Source organism: Puntigrus tetrazona, chromosome 7 (assembly GCF_018831695.1).
Source record: "Puntigrus tetrazona isolate hp1 chromosome 7, ASM1883169v1, whole genome shotgun sequence".
NCBI classification, from domain to species: domain Eukaryota; kingdom Metazoa; phylum Chordata; class Actinopteri; order Cypriniformes; family Cyprinidae; genus Puntigrus; species Puntigrus tetrazona.
This window is the reverse complement of record NC_056705.1, coordinates 14,424,525-14,438,984: the sequence shown is the minus strand read 5'-3', so window position 1 is coordinate 14,438,984 and position 14,460 is coordinate 14,424,525. Positions and strand designations below refer to the sequence as shown.

Genomic DNA, 14,460 nt, shown 5'->3' with positions numbered 1-14,460 from the left:
TGCTTTTTGTTGTTTGCCTTTGCTTTTGTTTTTTGTCACCTTTTGAACAGAATGAAAACAATAACCTCTTGCTGATTTCTTGTTTTTTGCTCTTTCTTGTTTTCCTTTTTGATTTTTCTCTTGCCACAGTAATCTTTTTTTGAATTTTCTCTTTTCTCTTTTTCCCTCCTTTTTGTCTTAACCCTAGGTCCACTCACAAAAAAACACGATGAATCGACACTGAACCGGCCACGAGATGAAGGTATTTTTGTTGCATGTTTTTTCTTTTTTCTTGTCTTTTTTTTTTTTTTTTTTTTTTTTTCTTTTTTAACAAAAAAAGTCTCTTTTTGGAAAATTAAAAAGCAAACAGCTTTTCTTTGGTAGTGATGAAGAGTATATGAACCTCGTGTGCATATATATGTCTGTGTATGTCTGTGTGCAATGAGCTGAAACTTTCTCGTTTGACTTTGGAGGGAAGGCGTGCAACTTCTGAAAGTTGAAGAAGGGGGCAGAAAAAACACTGTATCTTCATTAAATGAGAGAAGAACAGTGGTTTTGAAATGTAATACTCCGATAGTGCTGTCTGAAGCACAATTTTACAGCAGTTGCTTTATGATGTTTTTCAAGACTCAGAGCGATTATTAGGCTTTAAACTTATCTCCAACTCTCACGAAGACAAAGAGGTGTTTTCACCGTGTTTTGTCAGTGTGAATAGTTCTCCGGATGCGGTAGTAAAGACTAGCCTATAAATCTAAGAAATAAAATACTGTGGGGAGGAAAGCCAGAAAAACACAGATACACACACACATGGATCAGCACATGTTGTCACCTTTTATCTTGAATATTGTTATAAATGTTCATTTTTTGAACTTGTTTTTTTGCCCTGATGTTCTTTCTTGTGTTTACGAAGGACTGTTTTTTTCTTCATCTTCTTCTTCTTTCCTCTCGATCTTGCTGGGGGGGGTTTTACCTATAGCTCTTCGGGAATGTGAAAAATTGGGATTGGAAAAGCTCAAAAAATAACTTTCCTGATGCAAATTAACAATCATTGGTTTTATTGTACTAATAAACTGCTGGTTGGGTCCTTCGAGGCTTGTGGCCTCTCTAGAACTGAATTATTAACCCAGTCAATTATAATTAGCACCGAGTAACTCATTAACTATAGCCCAGTCATAATTAGTCTTTATTGCAACTTGTTTAATACATTATGATGAGAGAGTAAGTGTGGAGATAAAGGGCAGCCAGAAAGACTGTGAATGTCCATCTGTCTGTCCAGCTGTCAATTAATAAAGTATGTAATTATATGTAGTGCAAATATATCATAGATTTCTTTTTAAGTGTGTACTTTATATAATTATACACTTTATTTATTCATTGTTTTACCAAATAAGGAAAAATAATTTGCCGGATTAGGTCTGTGGACGTAATAAGTATACTTTGACTTGCACAGAAATGAAATAATCAGACAAAATGAGGACGTTCTCAATCAGTAAAACATAATTAATATTATGTGTCATTGAAATGGTAAGATTTGGGGGTTGGTTGTTTGAGGTTTGTAGAAGTCTGCCTTCATTTAGCTGTAATAGGTAAACGTATGTGAAGGGTTTATGGGAAATGTTATTTGTGAACATGGCAGTGTTAAGCTGCTGAAAACAGGATCGATTTTTGCCGAGGGAGAAAGAGTGACGTCTGAGCGTGAGTTTGTGCATGTGTCTGTGTGAGTGAGAGCGTGATTAGTGTAAGCTTCAGCCGAAGGCTCGGTGTCGAGACAAAGGTGTGTGTCCACCTGAGCCCAGCTCATTATTCAGACTGTGTGTCACATCGTTATCAACGTGAACACGCACTCGCACACACTTGGAATTTACAGCTTCACGCTCACTTTCTCCCCCGTCTCTCGCGCTCCATCTGTGTCACGCGCACTTTATAAACTGTTCAGCCAGACAGCGTCGAGCACGACCTCTCACTCAGCACCAGTCTATCATCACCTCAGTCTAGATCAGCTGGATTGAAAGTGAAGGCTTTAGGACCCTGAATCCGTGGACTCCTCACTCCTGTCCACAACAGACCTAAATGCTACGATACAAGCCATCTGTTTAGGGGTTATGCTGTTCATGGCTCACCTCACTCAGGGTCTTTCCTTTTAGTATATATAGTCTTATGCAACAGAGCAGAAAGAATGTGATAGTGTTTTTTTAGGTTTGGAGATCACTTAAGGTTATTACTCATAAACCGATTTATCTGCCAGGTTTATTCATTTTTATCCATCTTTCTTTTTTATTGTTCTTCTTTTTGTTATCTATCTATCTATCTATCTATCTATCTATCTATCTATCTATCTATCTATCTATCTATCTATCTATCTATATTTCTTTATCTATTTCCATGTGACCTAAACAACACAAAAGTTTAATGCAGTTCCCCAGTTTTGACAAATTAGGTCCATGTAAGAAATAATAAGCCTCTTTAACTGTCATCAAATTATAACATATACACAACTATTTAACAATTTGTGGTTCGTATAATTTCATTACAACTGTTTATAACTGTTTTCAGGTTATTCTGAATTATCATAACATTTGGCAACATTTTAGTTTTTACTGTATTTTCTCATCATTTCCATCAATTTCTTTGGTGAACATAAAATAATAAAATAATAAATCTCTAAATTATCATTAAATTATAACATATAGACTATTTAACACTTTGGGGTCAGTATAATTTCATTACAGCAATTGTATTCAGCAAGGGCACTTTTAATTAAAGATATTTATAATCTTACAAAAAAGATATATATATATATATATATATATATATATATATATATATATATATATATATATACATATATAAAGGTTCTGAATGATCACAATATCTGGCAATATGTTTGTTTGTTTGTTAATGTATTTTTAATCAAATAAATTCAGCTTTGGTGAACATAAAATAATTATAAAAAAAAAAAATTTACTGGCTCCTAACTTTTCAATGGTAGCATAGAATTTTACAATTCCAGTTGACATTGTCTTTGGACTCAACTATTGAAAAGCCAGTTCGTTTTACCACTAACTGGTATGGCTACTGGTAAATAACAATTCAGCGTGACTTAAGAGTTTACTGCAAATTTCAATAAAGCTTTATCGTTTAGTAGAAATTGGTTCTGCTCTTCATTGGTTACTGAACAAGTCTTTCACGGATGGTTACCCTGATTTACAAAACACATTAGCACAAACAAAACTACTGCAGCAACAGCAATCAGCGGCTGATTGGTTGAGGGAATTAACACGCTTCATTCAGAGTGCGACATCACAACTTTGTGTAGTTCAGCCAAACAAAGCTAAATTGGGGTTGTGCAGTTGACAGCTGTTGTATCTTAACTTCTTGCTGCAATTTGCTGGCCATTTTTTATATTCGTCAACATAACAGAATTAATTTTCTAGTGCAGTTCTTTGTTACTAGGAGCCTCATATAAATCAGTCACTATTTTAAACAGTATGTCTCGTAAACTTGGCCAAAAACAACATCAGTGTTGTATAATCAGACATGGGAAATGATGCACACACACACACACACACACACACACACACACACACACATATATATATATATATATATATATATATATATAATATATATTGAACTATTTTTTGCTTTTGTTTTTGTTTTGAGTTTGAATTTTCTTCATTTATGTAATTTTGGTGGTTCAACTTAAAATGGTTTCATTTAGTTGACTGATTTTATTTTATTTTATAGTTTATTTAAATTGTAGTACTCATATTTTAAGTTAATAATGATATTTTAAGTTTAATAGTCCTATATTTCGACTTTTGGTAACTAAACTTTTGCAACTAAATTTGTAGTAAAGTTTACTAAAGTTTTAGTTTTTAGGAAGCCATTGCACAGTACTGTGAAGCAAAACAGCAATCCTTCAGAAAAAGATGAATTGACAGCAAATGCAAATCTGTACAAGCAGGATGATCCCACAGCATATAGATTTGCTTGTTTATTTACTTGAGCTAAAAGGCACATCTGTCAGGGTTTGCCTCCAGATTTAGGCCTAATTGTTAATATTCTCGATATTTTTTGATATGTGACATCTAAGCCTCATACTGCCTACTCAATACTCTAGCAAAATGTTTACGCGGCATATAATATAAGCTCCATAAGAAGTAGCATAGTTTAAGTTTACCTGTGAAAACTAAGTTTGCTGTTGTTGACACCTCGTGATGAGATGTTCTGTAACCTCTGCAGTGTTCAGGACTGCACATACATTCATCATTAGAACTGTAGTGCCACAGAACTGCCGACACACTCCTCCAAGCAATAGATTTGCTGTCGACCTGAAGGCACACACACACACTCACACACACAGTTCCCGTTGGGTTTGAATGTGTGACACAGACTGCTGTGTGTGTGTGTGTGTGTGCGTTGGTGCACTCGTGCTGTGTCTGATGAAGGTGCTGAGCTGGAATCACCTAGAGAGCGATCCGTCATGTTCTCTTGCACTTTGCCGATCCTTCACTCTTTCTCATTCTTCCAGTTTTTCTAAACAAATTTTCTGATCTCTGTTCAAGGACAAATTGTGGTCCTGCAAGGCCCTGGGACACCAGGATTTTTCAAAACGTCAAACTTTGAGATAAAACCACAAATGAAAGAAACACATTTGTGACACAAATGTAAGATGGGAATTAGCGGTATTTCCGAATTGTTTATATAATTTCTTTTTATTTTAATTTGTTTTAGTCACTTTGTTATGTGTTTTTTTATTATTGTACTACCTATTTTATTTTAGTTCTAATTTTCATTTTCATTTATTTTTTAAAGTTTATCTCTAAATTCACTTGCAGCGTTTAAAATGTTTCATTTACATTTTTCGTGTTTAATAAATAATTGCCATTTATTAATAATTAATCATTTTAATTTATTAAATAATTGTATAACCACTCATTTGTAAAATAATAATATTAATGATAATAATTAACAACTTTTTGGTATCAACATAATTTTAATACCTGCAAATACTTTCTTTGTCATACAGTTACTGTATTTCTTCTTTTCCTGCTTCCATGTCTTTCTGTGTGTGTGTGTGTGTGTGTGTGTGATGTATTTGCCCTGTAGGCATTGATGTGTGCTGACGTCTAACTATTCGCATGTTCTCTTTCATTAGCATTAGTGCCCTACCTCCATGATCCCTCATCCACAGAGCGCCGAGCCTTACAGCACCCCCTAGGGGCAAACAACACCACCCACACATTATCTACACATTACACCGCAAAACAACATCTACAGCTTGTACATTTTGCAGGTAAGAGTATGTAAAGTAAAGTAAAAAAAACTATCGAGAGCGAAAAAAAAAGTATTGAACTGGAAAAATGGCCCGACAGGAACATTAAAAGAAGAATAAGAGGAGAGATTCACTTACCTATACAACCATTAGAGTAGAGAGAGAGAAAGAGAGGTATGTCCTACTTATGTCAGATCTCTGTCTAAGAGCAGGTTAGACGAGCTGGCAGGGAAAGACAGAGAGAGGGAGAGCAAGTGTTGATCAAATCACAGTGACATTGTAATAGAATAATTCATGTTAGAGTTTCAGCAGTGAGCTTTTCAATAGACGTTCTCAAAGACAGAAACAGCAGTGTACACACAACATCTCCAACATTTGAATGTATTGATTACTAACAAAAATAATGGGGCACAACTATAGATATGGTGTTGCTGCCGCTCTTGGCATCGCTGATTCCTTCATTCAGGCTCTTTTATTATTCTCAATAGATACTTTACAAAATGCTTCATCTCTTTCCAGAGGACACACATTCAGATTTTTTATAGTCCATTATAATTTTTTTATTAATTGCATTTTTTTTTCTTTTAGAATTTATTACTTTATTACTTTATATTATGTGTCCTTAACTATTATGTACTTACATTTAAAATTAATTTAATACAGTGCACTTATTGTGTACATACACATTTTACAGTGTACTTATATTTAAAAAATACTTGTATGTAGTTACATCTGCAATTATTTTCTGTAATTACATTTATAATTACACTGTTGACCCATCCCATACACCTTCACACACCCTTAAACCTATGCATACCCCCAAACCAGTCCATAACTTTACCCGTATCCCACCTAATAACAGCAAAGGTGTTTTGCAATATAATATGATCACAATAAGTACATTGTGCTTTTTTTTACATAGTAGTTAAGGCCATATTATATTTTTTACATTTTTCAACATTTAGATGGGCATCAAAACTATAAACTAACATAAATGTATAGTTTATATATACTCTATAATCTTATATATTTTTAAATATATAATTATATAATACATTTATTATCATATTATTTTATTTCAGTGATACATAATTTGATATTTATTATTTTAAAATAATCTAAGTAATAATTTAATATTTTTATTTTTAATTATTTACCCCAAAACATTACACAAATGATGTAAAGAATTTCATATACTAGCTTTTTTCTTTGTCTGTGAGCAGTGTTTATAGTTTATAGTTCTAAAAAGTATAGAATATATGAAAAACAATGTATTCTGTATGACACTGCATGAAACTGAATTGTGTCAGAGATCACTTTTACGCTACTTACAATATAATCTGCTATAACTTTTAAAATAAGTCATTTAAAAACCTGCTTAGCCATATTTTGTGGGCAAATTTGTACCAAAAAATGGGCTAAATCTGACAAAATCTCCAAAAACCTCCTTTAAAACTGGTATAAAAATAAATTGCTAAAATAAATTTTCGGTGAGGGGTAGGGTTACATGTGGGGTTAGGATTACTTTAGAAAATCTATAATTATAATATAATATATAATAAAAAGCAATAGAAGTCTATGTTATGTCCCCATTTACATAAATAAATGTGTCTGTGTGTGTGTGTGTGTGTGTGTGTGTGTGGGTATGTGTGTGTGTGTGTGTGTGTGTGCGTGTGCATGCGTGTGTGTGTGTGCTGGTTTTTGTGTTTTAATAACATGAGTATGACAGACTTATTAAAATTTGAAGGTGGTTTATAAAGTCATTGCCGATGCCCCCCATTCAAAAGGCTTAAAAACATAATAAATTGTGTTTTCTTTGAAAATCTAAAAATGCATAAAGATTAGGTTTAGGTGTAGTTTTGGTGTAGGACAATAGCACATATAGTTTGTACAGTATAAAAAGCATAATACCTATGGAGAGTCCTCATAAACCACAAATACCAACGTGTGTGTTTGTGTGTGAACTTTAATGGGCCTTAAATCAAAGCTGGAAGTGTGATCAGTATCCCTCACTATTTCCGTTGAGAACTGCAATGTTCAGTGAAATGTCTTTAGATGACCAGTCTTTTCACTTAATAAATCCCATTTAGCCAACAGCACATGCAGAAAAGTTTCCTCTCAAAGTTTCTTCTCGTTTCTCAATGCATAGCCATTGAATCCTACAAGTAAATTCATGTGGGCTCCAATCACAGGCTTGAACAGGATGCTGTGTTTTTTCTGGTTCACCAGTCAGTGATGCTTCTCTCTTGTCAACAGGCCAGACAGCGGTACTCTTCACAGCGCTTCTCTGTAATCTAAATGAGAGGAGGATGGAGATAGGTTTAATGAACCTCATCCAGTCAAGCGGCCCGTCCATTCAGATTCCCCCAGAATTCACTGCCAATTAAACGGGGCTTGCTGGATGAGGGGAAGTTTATGGAGAAAGGGGAGACAGGGACTTAACGAGGTTAAATTAGGACACCCTCTCCACGCACACACACATTCCCACAACTACTGCCAGGAGAGTCCAGTCTATTATTGTTGGTCTTGCCATTATCCTGAAATAAACAAGAGTGAGCATGCAATGGAGAAAGAGAAGAGAGAAAGTGGGGAAAGAAGAAGGAGCAGAAGAAGAATGAGGGTGAAAAATAATGAGCAAGAAAGGAAATGAAAAACGAGGCCTTCATACTTGCTTTTCTGTGATAGTTCATGTGTGCACGATTGGGGGGGGGTGTTAATGTGCATGGTTGTTATTCACGGTTGAACAAGTTCTGCATGACTAGATCTCAGTAATTGATCCTCTTTAAATGAAAACAAATCAAGTCGGCTCAATTTAAGCATGCTATTTTGGAAGCCCAGTAAGAAGTCAAGTAGAGAGAGAGGAAGACGAGAAAAAAGATTTAAAATGGATAGTTCACCACTGATTTTTTATATGAGAATTTTATGAAGAATCTTTATGCAGGTCATGGTAAGTTCATAGAAACCACATGAACCACAATTGTCAACCACGAAAATCAAGCTCTAATAATGTAACATAAGTATGGTCTATACGATTTGCATTCTGTCTTCTGAAGCCACATTGTGTCTTTCTTTGTAGAAGATTATGAAGAAATCATTGTTCACAAATAAGTGAACACTCAAAATAACTTGTTGTTAGTCGATTAGCGTTCAAAGATTCAGAGATCTGATTCTCCAAAGAGCACCTCAGTGGATGGTAAGATATTCAGTTTTTAACTTACATTTCAGGACAATTGCTCAAAAAGGTATGATATGAATTTTGTGGAATTTCTATAAAGTCATATAGGCTCATTTTATAGGGCTTTTTTGTATCGAAAGATGTGAAGCTTGACTAAAAACGGGATGTGAAAAGAGTGTGATCCGTTTCGCAGAAAAATATAAAAGCATACGAGGGAATAAATAATGAAATAATTGTTAGTTGTATATATATAATAGATCTGAGTGCTGCATATTTTTTAAATGGAGAAATGAAGGGGGAGGATGTGGTGAATACGGAAAAATAAAAATGTGGGGAAAACAAAAGTGAAAACAAGTGTACAGAAAGAAGTGATGGAGTTCAATAGTAAGAGATCAAAAATAGGATGAATAGTCCTCTTGTTTCTGTGTCTGTATAAGGAGGCCATGGGAATGAAAAGATAAGGAGTTCTTTGTTTCAGAGAAAACCCCTTCTCTCTCTTTTTCGCTATATTTGACCCCCTCCCTCTTTCTTCAGTATCAAGAATGTTATTGGGGATTCTTCTGAGAAACTGAGATCTCACACAAACAGTGGCGCTGTGCTTAAATGAGCGTATAGGTGAATAGTTCACTCCAAAATGAAAATTCCATCATTTTCTGGTGCTTGACATTCATCAGTCAATGTCTAGTTTAGCTGTATAGAAAAGAGCGGTTTGTATGATTGGCGTGAGGGTGAAGAAATTATGCTTTCCTTTGCGTCTTTGCATGTGCAGTAAATGTATTTGTGAAATAAAGAGGTACAATATATGTGAGCCGTCTGCATATATGCATTTAAAGACAGCATGAAGCATTAATAACCCCAACAGCAGACTCGACGTACATTAAAGCAATATTTTTCTCTGCCTCCGTCTTATCCTTCTGAGTGCTCTTTACGATATTGATCCATGTGTAAGAGACGCTGAGAGACAGTCTGACTGCAGCCTGTAGTCTAAGTGTTGATTGTCAGTCTCTCAAATGCCCTGTTTTCTGCTCCTTCAAACCCCCTCCACCTCACCGAAAGCTCCCTCCTGTAATCCCTCTCTGTCTTCCTCCTCTCATACTTTTCTTCATTCTTTTAGTCTTTCATTCAGTGTAACGATGTGACTCAGAGACTAAAGAAAATCAGAGTTAATTTCCACAGCTGTAATAGCTGAGTTTTATGTTGATTTGACATTGCGGTTTTTATAACCAAGAAAAGTAACTCTTGCTTTACCTACTGGAAAAGTATCATTAATCTCAGGTAATCCTCTAGAAATATATCACAGACAAACTGTATTTTGCCATTTTTGCCAAAATTGTTTTATTTTAGATATTGTCTACCCTGATACAATGTTTATGAGCTAAACAGTAGAGCATGATTCTAGCAACACCAAGCTCATCTATATAGCAGTTTATAGCAGTTTATCAGAAGGTCTATCTATCTGTCTTTTTTCCATTCACCAGAATTATATGATTAATAAAATCAAAATGTCTTCAATTCATTTAATTTAAAATTTAATTCAATTTTACTATCCCTTCAAAAAATAGTTCATCCAAAAATATTCACCCAATATTCTGCCATCATTGGTATCTTCTGTGTGTCTGTCTCTGTCAGCGATTCTCTCTATATCCAACCATCTTTCTTGTTTTTGGCTTATCCATTCATCCATCTATCTTTGTTTTTATCAGTTCATCCATCTTTCTTTTTATTGTCCCATTTATTTGTCTGTCTGTCCATCCGTCCGACTGTCTGTCTTTTTGTCATTCCTTCTATATTGGCTTGTCCATCAGTTCATCCATCTATCTTTCTTTTTATTCTTCGATTCGATTTTTTATTCCTCTGTCAATAAATTTCATTAAAAAAAACTTTGTCAAGCCAACATACATACTGCTGGGCTATGAGTCTTTTGTCCTGTTCGTCATGGACTGTCAATCGAGTTTGTATACAAAAAATGAATTCCTAAAAAAATGATGAATTCACATTTCTGTGTTCAAAATCACAGTTTTTATTCGCTCTAGTAAACACCAACTTTACAAGCACTAGCTATGATGGCATTCGGTAGCCAGCCTATCGGGCCGAGTTGTCTCAAGTGAGAAATATGCCATTGTGTTTTAGCACCAGTTTAATTGGATGCGGGTGACAGGAGAATAGAGGAAGGAATTGTCTATGTGGCTGTGTCTAATGGATTCAGAGCTAATTAAGTTCACACAAGAGATAGAGGCTCCCCACCATCAGAGGGACATAATGGCAGAATGTGTACGTGTTTGTGGGTTCACCCACACACATGCGAACGCGCTGAGCAGTAAACACAAGTTTGTTTCTAATCACACTATTGTCTCCGTTCTGCATGAGAGGATCAGAGGTGAGCAGCAAGCTCCTGTGGGCCTCTCTATCTGAGTATGCATGTTTCTTTGTTTTGGGCTGTTTTTAGATTGTTTCCTTTTACGCCCTCTCCTACTTTTCCTCAGTATCGGGCCCGTTTCCTCCCTTCTAATCTCTGTGTCTTTCTTTCTCTCCCTCCATTTCTCAGTGTGTTTGCAGACCTACTCGCCCTCCCTTTGTACGCCCATTTTACGGTATGTTTGCGGTGTTTGAATGTGAGCACGCGAGGACACCGGGGGGCAAAATAAAAGAACAGGATGTTTTGGTGGTTATAAGACAGAACACATTGAGACTTGAAATGAATCTATTAAAAGGGTTAGAGAGAGGCAGTGAAGAAAAAAGAGCAAAAACAGGTTGGAAATAAATCAAGATGGATACATATCTACAGTTCTGACTGATTGTTTGAATGTAGTCACTGGGAGAACTCCAAAATTAACAACCGTCAAACTATAAATGCAGGTAAAAATGCAGTTGGAAGGTAAATAATAAAACATTACTAGCCAGTGGGTATTAGGTAGTCTTGGAAGTTGTATAGCAGTTCTATAGATAGATAGACAGATAGATAATTTCATTATTCTATCATTCATTCTTCATTGTTCAGTCCATCCATGCATCTATTGTGTCTTTATCTATCTATCTATCTATCTATCTATCTATCTATCTATCTATCTATCTATCTATCTATCTTTCTATCATCCATCTATCTAATGTTTCTAATGTTTGATCTGTCATTTTTTCTGTTGCTCTATTTTACGGTCTGTCTTTTGTTCAATCTATAATTTTTTCTAACAAATTTATTTCAAAAGTTTACAAAAATTTCATTTTACTATCCCTTTGTCTTAAAGGCATAGTAAACTCAAAAGTATTTGAGTTTAACCAAATTGTTGAACGTAGCCATTGACTACCATAGTATTTTTTTTTACTGTGAAGTCAGTTCTTTAGTGTGTAATAAATGATGACAGATTTTTTATTTTTGGGTGAAATACTGCTTTAATTATAATACTGTTTCAGGAAACATTTTGCATTGCCAGGTTTGATGAGTTCAGTTTAGGCATTAAGTGCATTTTGAAAAAATGGTCATGATGGAAACTAATTTGTGAATCACATGGCACTTGGAATCACACACTTCAAAGCATTTGCTTGTCTTTCCAGTCATGTATGACAGCACGTCTGTGTGTGTGTTTTATGGATAAATAAGTCAGTAATTCTTCTTGATTGACCGTCTGTTTGATGCTCTATTCTACTAATACTTTGGTTACATTTGTGTTTGTGTGTGTGTTCGCTCCTGCTGCATCTTGGAGCGTCTGACTTTATCAGTTATCTGCTTTAATGAAATCGACTGAGATTCAGGTGGTGATTGAAGGTGTCAAGGGGTTAGAAAAGTGAAAGTATGTGTGTCTGTGTAATAGATCTCCATGGCAACAGTCAATGGGAGCGAGTCACATTGATGGAATGGCCTCTGTTGGGTAGATGGGGAAATCAAATTGAGGCAGTTACTATAGCGACGCTCCATTGCAGCTGCCTCTGCATCTGTCTCGGTGTGTGAGTGTGTATGCGTTGTTATATCTTGAGGAGTAAGAGCTCACTGACATCTAAAGTGACCTAATGACTATCTGTTTCACCAAAGGATCCAACCATCACTCTCAGAAAAAATAAATAAATAAAATGTTTCACAAAGTGACTCATCACTTAATCTTTCTGTAGCTCTCGCTTACACAACACTCTCTTTCCCCTCATTTTGACTTTTTTTAGACATCCGTGACCGCAGGAAGAAACCAGTCATGCTGTTCATTCACGGTGGCTCTTACATGGAAGGAACCGGAAACATGTTTGACGCCAGTGTGCTTGCGGCATATGGGAACGTCATTGTAGTCACCATGAACTATAGGCTGGGAGTTCTGGGTAAGTGTACTTCATTTATTTTCCCATTAATTCCTCTTGTAGGGCTGAAATCACAGGAGGCACAGAAACTGCTCCATATGGCAGATCAGATCATTTAGTATTTTATTTTGGGGCTTTTCACACATTTTTTGTATCATGCTTATTAGGGATGGTAAGCATCTGAGCATCAACATAATTAATAGTTAATGATGGACATAGTTAATGATGCAATGCACTGATTTAAAAAAAATGTGGATGAAAGTTGGCATTTGTATCACAATGTATAATTGTTGCAACACAGGTTCAATGAAAATACGTGTTTCTATATACATTAAATTGAAAAAAATTGAAAAAACGGACCTACTGTATATGTACAAATGACTGCAGTTTCCACATTTTTTTTTCCATTGTACACAAATGATTTACAGATACAGAGTTATGTTTTATAATAGCTACTTTTTGCTTTTTATGAAGTGCTTTCCGAATAGTACGTCACAACTTCAATTTGAACATCCTGTGTGTTTTTAAAACCGATAGAACGTCACATATAGAATGTGTTATAGTGCCACTCTCTGAACATTTCTCTTTGAATCTGTTGCAAAACATGCTGTCGGGTACGTAATGTATTTGTTGAATCACATTAAATCGCATTGCACTGAATCATATTAGGGGTGAATCGTATATCATTGTGTTATAGCACCAATTTCTGGACATTTCACTTTAAAAATGCCACAAAACTAGCTGTAAGGTATGTAATGTTTTTGTTGAAGCGAAATCGAAATTGTATCATAGGGGTCGCTTTGCTTTTGTGTCTGCTTCATATCTAACCTTAATGTAGCATTGGTTATGCCTCAAGACACGTATCACACTGGCCTCAGTTATGGAGATGCACAACTAATGTTTTTGGAAGCAGCTTGGGATTCATGTTTTTTATTTATTTTATTTCAGTTAGTCAGCGCATTTGGACTGTTCATTTGGGCACTTGGACTGTTCATGTTTTGTGTATCAATCATGTACATGAAGCAGACGTTTTTGTCTAACGAACCAATTCACTGACTTATTTTTCTTTTATTCATGTTAACATTATGTCCATGACTAGAAATTGTGCAGAGAATGAATTAAATGCCAGGCAACATTTCCGACTACACAACACTAATGTGGGGTCACTTTTAGCAGTCTGGTCAAGATAGTTAACTTTTAGTTAATGGTTTAATCTGGGTGAATTGAGCCATTGATTTTCTACAGAAAAGAGCGTGAGCGGATCACACAGTGTGCCAATTGCAGGCTACAGGTCAATTTATGCTTAATTGGTCTTATTATATAAGAGTCGCTTAAAGTGAATCCTGGATCAGAATAGCTCCCCGGGAAAGCTACCTGCTATTGTCATTAGACTGAGTTTGTCATTTGACCGTAAAGCTGAATACGCATAGTTCAGAAGTGTGAGAGTTTCTTAGGGGTAATATGAGGTTTTATGAAAGCGTTTTTGAGTTAAAGTGCTAAATCCTTTCTCATTTCCTCTCTCTTTCTCTCTTTTATTATTTTACAAGACTGAAATATTGAAGAGTGATATATTCATGCAGATTAGCTTTGGCTCTGACGGTTTTATTGGGCCACAGCAGTTAGAAATATATTTTTCCATTTCTTACTTTAACTGCGGCACTGCCCAGAGCAGGGATAAGGCGGCCTTTAGATTTGCTCTTAATAAAAAAATAAAAAATGAAAAGGAAATAAAAAAAGAAAGGAGCTTGAG

The 14,460-nt window shown here is 35.3% G+C and overlaps 1 protein-coding gene across 4 annotated transcripts in view; it reads left to right on the top strand.

Annotated features, from left to right (window-relative positions):
• Positions 1-14,460, top strand: part of nlgn2a (neuroligin 2a) — a 149,521-nt gene that overhangs the window by 85,586 nt on the left and 49,475 nt on the right. For 2 of the 4 annotated variants that reach the window (XM_043243949.1, XM_043243948.1), the window contains exons 4-6: positions 188-241; positions 5,141-5,278; positions 12,582-12,731. In XM_043243949.1, coding sequence (XP_043099884.1) covers positions 188-241; positions 5,141-5,278; positions 12,582-12,731 — 342 coding nt within the window. The remainder of the gene's footprint in view (positions 1-187; positions 242-5,140; positions 5,279-12,581; positions 12,732-14,460) is intronic. The other 2 variants (XM_043243950.1, XM_043243951.1) reach the window with 2 other exon arrangements.